This window comes from Dioscorea cayenensis, chromosome 21, assembly GCF_009730915.1.
Source record: "Dioscorea cayenensis subsp. rotundata cultivar TDr96_F1 chromosome 21, TDr96_F1_v2_PseudoChromosome.rev07_lg8_w22 25.fasta, whole genome shotgun sequence".
NCBI lineage: Eukaryota > Viridiplantae > Streptophyta > Magnoliopsida > Dioscoreales > Dioscoreaceae > Dioscorea > Dioscorea cayenensis.
Window position 1 is genome coordinate 1,740,521 of NC_052491.1, and position 8,283 is coordinate 1,748,803.

The 8,283-nt window shown below is 40.6% G+C and overlaps 1 protein-coding gene across 1 annotated transcript; it reads right to left on the reverse strand.

Moving 5' to 3' along the window:
• Nucleotides 1-5,147: 5,147 nt before the first annotated feature.
• LOC120252531 (actin-7) lies at nucleotides 5,148-7,881 on the reverse strand. Its single transcript, XM_039260702.1, has 5 exons — nucleotides 7,737-7,881; nucleotides 6,836-6,907; nucleotides 6,353-6,746; nucleotides 5,650-6,263; nucleotides 5,148-5,530 (listed from the first exon to the last, which is right to left on the reverse strand). The coding sequence occupies exons 2-5, from the start codon at nucleotides 6,893-6,895 to the stop codon at nucleotides 5,465-5,467; spliced, it is 1,134 nt and encodes a 377-aa protein (XP_039116636.1). The 5' UTR covers nucleotides 6,896-6,907; nucleotides 7,737-7,881; the 3' UTR covers nucleotides 5,148-5,464.
• Between the last annotated feature and the right edge of the window lie 402 nt (nucleotides 7,882-8,283).

Genomic DNA, 8,283 nt, shown 5'->3' on the forward strand with positions numbered 1-8,283 from the left:
AGATTGGGTTTAGTCATATTATGACCCTAATGCTTATTTGGTTCGACCATATTACTATCTCTATTTTGTAGTACTCCTTAGTTTGTATAGCACACACTACAACAAAAAATGCTTATTGTGACATTTTTGAAACAATATTCTTGGTAAGTGTTACTGGAAGCCAAGCCCAAAAGGAGAAAAAGATGGGATCTTTGCAAATATTAGACGACATCAAGGCCAAGGTTGAGACCAAAGCCGAGAAGAAGGGGCATTTATTTGTTGAATCCAAGGTGAAAGGCCAAGTTGTGAAGGCCTTAGTTGTCAACGGTACCTCAAACATAGTGTTATGGCTCAAGGCCATCAACTCTGAAGCCAAGTCCATATTCAGAGTGGCACATGGCGTGGAGGTGCACCTAGGAGAATGGAGGAGCCAAATCGAATTCTCCATCGTGCTAATGGATGACTACCCTATGGTCCTTGGGATGGACTTCATGGATAGTGTCAAGGTGGAGTTGATTCCCTTCGCCAACACCATGAGCATTGTTGAAGAAGGAAGCCCAAGCATGATACCTTTAGCAAGGTAGGTAAGCCTTCAAACCAAACAAATCTCGGCCGTGCAACTCCAAAAGGGACTTAAGAAGTCTTGCACCACCTTCCTCGACTTACTCAAGGAGGAAGCCGAAGAAATCTCTTGTGAAGTACCAAAAGAGATCACATCCATCCTTAAAAGAGTTCAAAGGATGTCATGTCACCTAAGTTGCTAAAGAAGCTCCCACCCAGGTAAACTACAAGATTGAGCTTGGACATGGCTCAACACAGCCGCCCGCCATCCCTTACCAGATGGCACCATCCTGAACTTGAAAACGTTACGTAAACAATTGAAGGAGTTGCTTGATGCCGGCCACATTGGAACCTCAAAGGCACCATACGCTCCCCCGTCCTTTTTCAAAGGAAGCATGATGAGTATTTAAGCATGTGCATTAACTACTAGGTTCTTAACAAGCTAACGATAAAGAACAAGTATCCAATTCCCATCATCGGAGACTTGTTTAATAGGTTTGGAGAAGCTAGATGGTTCGCCAAGCTTAATCTAAGGTCCAGGTATTACAAAGTAAGAATTACGGAGGATGATGTGCCAAAGACCACATGCGTAACAAGGTATGGTTTCTATGAATTCCTTGTTATGCCTTACGAGCTAACCAATGCCTTGACTGCATTTTGCACTTTGATGAACCATGTTTTTCATACCTTCTTGGATAAATTTGTGGTAGTGTACTTGGATGATACAGTAGTCTATAGTAAGACCTTGAACGGACACATTCAACACCTACAACAAGTTCTTCAAGTTTTAAGGGGCATTGAATTATTTGTAAAGAAAGAAAAGTGTGAGTTTGTAAAGCTAGAGGTCTCATTTTTGGGACATGTAGTCGGACATGGAAGGATCAAGATGAACAAGGCCAAGATCCAAACCATTGAGTCTTAGGAGGCACCAAAGAGAGCCACCAAACTACGGAGTTTCCTTGGTTTTGTGAACTACTGCCGCAAGTTCATCCGGGGACATTCTTCCATTGCTTCCCCACTCGCCAACCTACTCAAGAAGAACAAGGCATGGGAGTGGAACATGGCATGCCATGATGCATTTGTGATGTTGAAGCAAGCCGTGATGGAGGAACCCGTACTCGCACTTTCAAACCATAGCAAACCATTTAAGGTACAAACCGATGCTTCTGACTTTGCCATTGGTGGTGTACTGATGCAGGAGGAACATCCTATTGCCTTTGAAAGCTGCAAGCTCAATGATACGGAGAGAAAGTACACTATCCAAAAGAAGGAGATGACGGCCGTGGTACATTACCTTAGAACTTGGAGACATTATGTTTTTGGGGTCCAAGTTCAATGTGAAGGTGGACAACATTGCCACAAGCTACTTCTTTACCCAAAAGAAGTTGACACCAAAGCAAAGCAAGATGGCAAATGTTCCTAGCTGAGTTTGACTTCATGATGGAGTATAAGCCCAGTAAGACAAATTTCATGAGTGGACACGCTAAGTAGCAGGACGGAGCTCGCCTCCATTTCTTCCTGGCTTTTCCTTTGGCAAGCCGCATCCAAGAAGGCTTGCAACATGATCCCCAAGCCAAGAACATCTTTGAGACTGCAAGTGGAGGCAAGACTCGCCAATTTTGGGTGAGAGATAGGGCTTTTGTGGCCATGGAAGGCCGGCTTTATATGCCTAAGAGGCAAGGGCTATGGAAGAAATTATGAAGGAGTGTCATGATTCACTTTGGGCAGGGAATCTGGGAGCCCAACGCACCCAAGCACTCATCGAGAGGGCCTACTATTGGCTTCACATGCGAGATGACATTGAGTTGTATGTGGAGACTTGTCTTTGTGTGCCAACAAGATAAGGTAGAGCAAGGCCACACCCCGGGCTTCTCCAACCTCTTCCTACTCCAGAGAGACCATGGGAAAGCATTTCCATGAACTTTATCGTATACTTGCCGAAGTCTGAAGGATGTAGCAACATCATGAGTGGTCGAGGACCGGTTTAGCAAGTATGGGGTCTTCATCCCTATACCCGCAAAGTTCAATTCCGAGGATGCCACAAGATTGTTACTCAAACATGTAGCCAAGTATTGGGGCATCCCAAGAAACATCATAAGTGACCTCGACACAAGGTTCACAGGGCGGTATTGGACTGAACTCTTCAAGCTTATGGGGGTGGAACTCAACCTCTCTACAAGTTTCCATCGTCAAACCGACGGCCAAACCAAAAGGGTGAACACCTTGGTGGAGCTCTACCTATGGCATTATGTGAGTACTAACGACAAGATTGGGTGAGATTTCTTGACATGGCCCAATTTTCTTACAACCTCCAAAAGAGTGAGTCTTTAGGGGCCAAAGCGTGTTTGAGATAGCCACCGGGAAACAACCGACATATTTTGGCGAGTGACTACAAGAGCCCTAGTTCGGCCACCTTCAAGTTTGCCAAGGGGTGGCAAGAAAAGGCCGACATGGCAAAGGCTTACTTAGCCAAAGCCTCTAAAAAAGATGAAGAAGTGAGCGGACACGAAAGAGGAGACATGTAGAGTTTGAAGAAGGAGACTTGGTGATGGTAAGGTTCCTTCAACACCAAAGCTAGAGATTTACCAAGGTGCACAAGGGCCTAGTCTGGAGGTATGAAGGGTCATTTTGGTCGAGAGAAGGGTAGGCAACACCTTCACTTCAATAATGACATCATTTTCACCACCCATCTCACAATCATATGGTCATTGCTTACAATTAATTCTCAAAGCATTATGTCAAACACTTGGCATGCATCATTCAAAAATTTACATATGAGTTCCAACATAACCATTCATGACCGATTTACATACACCTATCCTCTAGCATTCGCTTCCACCCTAATCAACCATTCTCTCCATCTAATCCATGAGATCTACATAATCATCTTGGCATAGATAACAATAAATATAACTCCCAAAGGTTTTAAGCTTTTAAGTATAGAGTGAACAAAGTGAACTTATAGTAAGTAAATTAATAAAGAGCCAATAAAAATATACACATAATAAAACCTTGGATGTCAAATAAATCATAAATTACATTTCATCGAACACTTTTACGGGCATCAAACAAACCTCTAGATTAGCATACCCAGTTCTATGCCCATATACAACATATACAATATAAAATCTTATCTTCCCAAAATTCTTCCATTCTACTAATTCAATACATTCAATGACATGAGTATCTCCACATTTCCCTACATCTTGATTTGAAGCCAATTCCTTTTAGAGGTAATTTAGCAAACATCTTGTGTGCATCAACCCAAATTCCATCTCATAAATTCCACATAAGTCAAGAATATAACCATTTTACATACATCATTCATCAAGCAGTGTTCCTCAACAAATGAGTTTTTGCCAAATAAAGAAAAATGATAAGTCAAAAATACATATAAAGCTTTGAACTTCAAATAATATCACCAATTAGATTCATGGAAATCTCTCATTTGAACATATTATGATACTCCATCAAACTACAACCAAAGTTCCAACATAATCAAATCAAATCGATACCAAATCAAGCAAATACAATATATAAGAGTCAAAATAGATCAAGAAAAAATTCAGTTAGCCCACTCACCTGAAATCTCTTCTTTCCCCCTACTTCAAAAGGATCTAAGAAGAAACAAAAAGAGGAAAAAACATGGAGACCAGATCTAGGGTTAGGATCAACAATTGCTCAAAACAAAAAAAAATTTAAGGAAAACCTAATATTCACTTACTTATAATCATCAACAGCCAAGGATGGAGAAAAGATCATAGGGCTAGGGTTTGCAATTCATGGATGTGAGATGGAGTTGGAGGAGGCAAAAGGTTGAAGTTTTAAACAAACTCTCGGATTGCTATAGTAACAATTTTCTAGAGAAATGGGGTCGCTACAGTAACGGATTGCTACAGTATGTGCTCCGAAAAACTAGGTTCTAACAAAACCAGTTAATTTTTTTTTTACAAGAAAACCCATTTCATTTTTAATTTTGAAAACTCAAACCATACAATTCAATTCAATTTAAAAATTGAATCAATCTATTTTTAAAAACTCAAGTTCAAGTACTTGATTAAGTTAAAACTAAAACCTCAATTAAATCTTGATTTTTATTTTTAATCATAAACAATATAAATTATATCATATGTTTAATATAAAATTATAATACAATAACAATACTCATTATAAATATGCAACAACAACAAACCATCAGTTTAGTTCCAACTATGTGAGTTCTACTATGTAAATCATTCCCGTCATATTAGGCACCTGATTGTCAATTTCAAACTTTTGTTAGAATACAATCAAACATGTCCATTATATAAAAATCATAATTTTGAGCTAAAATTCTAAACTTGAACTCAGGAAAAAAAACCTTAAAAATTCAATCCGAGTTCAAACTTTTACTAACCACAAACTGCTTCCAGCTTAATCAATTAACATTCATAGCTCTGAACCTAAACGTATGCCATAAACCGTTTACAAGCCTGTGCTTGAGGAACCCACTGAAATGAGAATGTGGGCATCTGCTAACTCGCTTCAATATAATAGCAAGTATGAGTTGCCTGAACACAAACATAGATGAATACATTCACAATCAATCCGGGAAGAGCACTGCTAGATGATGATCCTAAGAACAATAAGGAAATAAATCATTCTCCAGTACAGACCAAATAAAATCCTTAAATACATACTTGATACATGGCTTGTCCAAATGAATACAAGAATAATCAACTGTTTATTTTTATTTTTGATTTTTCCTTTTTTTCCCCCTTTTGAGCAACTTCAAATACCAGTAAGGCCTAGTCACATACATTTCTGACACAATCTTTGCAAAGCAGAAACAATCACCAAACCAACTTACACAGTTTAGATGCAAAAAATAGCAATAATAATACTTGCTGAATAAAGCGGTAGTAGCTCCCTCAAGAAATCGAATTTAAAAACACTTCCTGTGAACAATTGAAGGACCTGATTCTTCATACTCATCCTTGGAAATCCACATCTGCACCAAAGGACAAGGGAATCAGCTATAAGAACTAAGGAAAATATAATGAGAAGAACTATCAAAATGAAATCAGCATTTGCGTTCCAGCAAAGATGAGACTGTATCAAGGAATTTACCTGCTGGAAAGTACTTAGGGAGGCAAGAATGGATCCTCCAATCCAGACACTGTATTTCCGTTCAGGTGGAGCCACCACCTTGATCTTCATGCTGCTCGGGGCAAGGGCACTGATCTCCTTGCTCATACGATCACCAATGCCAGGGAACATCGTAGTGCCACCACTAAGCACAATGTTGCCATATAAGTCCTTTCTGATATCCACATCACACTTCATGATGGAGTTGTAGGTGGTCTCATGGATACCAGCAGCTTCCATTCCAATTAGAGACGGCTGGAAGAGAACCTCAGGGCAACGGAACCTCTCCGCACCAATAGTGATTACCTGCCCATCAGGAAGCTCATAAGTCTTCTCCAAAGATGAGCTGCCCTTGGCAGTTTCCAGCTCCTGTTCATAATCAAGGGCCACATAGGCAAGTTTTTCTTTTATATCCCTGACAATTTCCCGTTCAGCAGTGGTAGTGAAGGAATAGCCCCTCTCAGTCAGAATTTTCATCAAAGCATCAGTGAGATCACGCCCTGCGAGATCAAGACGAAGGATGGCATGTGGAAGGGCATATCCCTCATATATGGGGACTGTATGGCTCACACCATCACCAGAATCAAGCACAATACCTGTTGACAAAGGATATAGGACCAATTTAGTAGACACATAGCAACAAAGTCAAAAGGCTTCATTGAACAAATATAAATAAGATACCGACCAGTTGTACGACCACTAGCATACAGGGAAAGCACGGCCTGAATAGCAACATACATAGCTGGCACATTAAAGGTCTCAAACATAATCTGGGTCATCTTTTCTCTGTTTGCTTTGGGGTTAAGTGGGGCTTCAGTAAGCAGAACAGGATGCTCCTCAGGGGCAACTCGGAGCTCATTGTAAAAGGTGTGGTGCCAGATTTTCTCCATGTCATCCCAATTGCTCACAATTCCATGCTCGATTGGGTACTTTAAGGTGAGGATACCTCTTTTTGACTGTGCTTCATCACCCACATAAGCATCCTTTTGGCCCATACCAACCATGACACCAGTGTGGCGAGGTCGCCCTACAATACTGGGAAATACAGCCCTTGGTGCATCATCACCGGCAAAGCCAGCCTATATGACAAACAGGAATAAGCGTCAATTTGGAAATCCATAGAAAAGGGAAAAAAAATGGATTTGCAGCTTAGACAATGAGGCCATACCTTAACCATTCCAGTACCATTGTCGCAAACAAGGGGCTGGATATCGTCAACGTCAGCCATTGTTTTTTGTATCTATAAGAAGAAACACCAAATGATAACTCATCAACATCAACAATCTAAACTACCAGAGCCTCATTTGTAGGTGACATCGCCAATCTTTATATTATAAATTTGACATGGAACAACTAAAATATCAAATGAAGAGCAATAAAAGTGGAGACACATGCAAGGCAAAGACTATTGACATATGTCACGAGTTCTGTGCTCGGTCTATGTCAAAGATCCTGGCTTTAAAGCATTTAAAGGATGCAAATCAACCTAATCAGCATGTCAATTGCTTTAGAATGAAAAGACACAATATGTAAAGTATTATATTTTATCTCTTATAGGTCAAATCTCGAAAGATCTCAATCAAAAGCCCACTTCCCATTCAGAACAATACTGATAAGCATATTCCTCAACACAACAAAAGATCTAACCCGTACCATTTACGTAGAATCAGAATAACTTCATCAGCATGAAGAACAATCCCTCAATATGGAAGAACTTCGAACAAACACGCTTCACAAACCAACTCATCACAAAATGAAACTTTTTTTCTCAGATCAAACACCACTCACACCGTCAATCCAACAGATGCCACAAAAGCCAAGATCCAGAACCCCCAAAGATCAAATCCATGTTAAGATTTTCATTCAAATAGCTATGACACCCCAAAAAAAATTGCTATTTGCACAAAATCAAACGATCCCCTCAAGATCAATGAATCCACACAACCAAATCAACATAAAACCACAGCATTGATTCCAAAAACAACAATAGAAATCGAAAGTCAACCACAAAACAACATACTAACGAAGAAAAGAAAAACAGAAGAGATTTCCAAAGATCAGAAGCAAACCTTATCGAGGGACACACTCCGACAGCCAAAAGCTCAGCCTCCGAATCGTCGGAGAAACGTCGGCGAGCGATGAGAGGTCCGAGACGAAGCTCAGGAGACTCGCCTCTTTATGAGCATCACCCCTCCCGTTGAAACCGAGCTCGCTGTTTCAATCCAACCAGGATGAACGCTTTTAAATTCATCACATCCGTCAAATTAACATTCGTACGAATCTTAATGTATCTCCGACGGTGGAGATGACCAGAACATAGTACACGCTGTTTGCATTGCAACAGCTAATCAGAGTATCAGTCTTGTTGCAGACGTGGCGGCATTTCATTGGATCATTATTTTAATAATGTTTTGAAGTTAAAAGTGGCGGTGTGGTGTCATCGTGAGCTGGACCCGGACATCAATCAGCGAAGGATAGCCGTTGGATGGACAATGAGGAGGTGCCAACCGTAGGATCAAAGGTCAAAGGTCACTGTTGTCTGCAGGGTGGGGCCCATGCCATGTCAGCAAACTCAAGACGTGCGTTTGATGCCAGCCATTGCCCGCTGGCGGATCC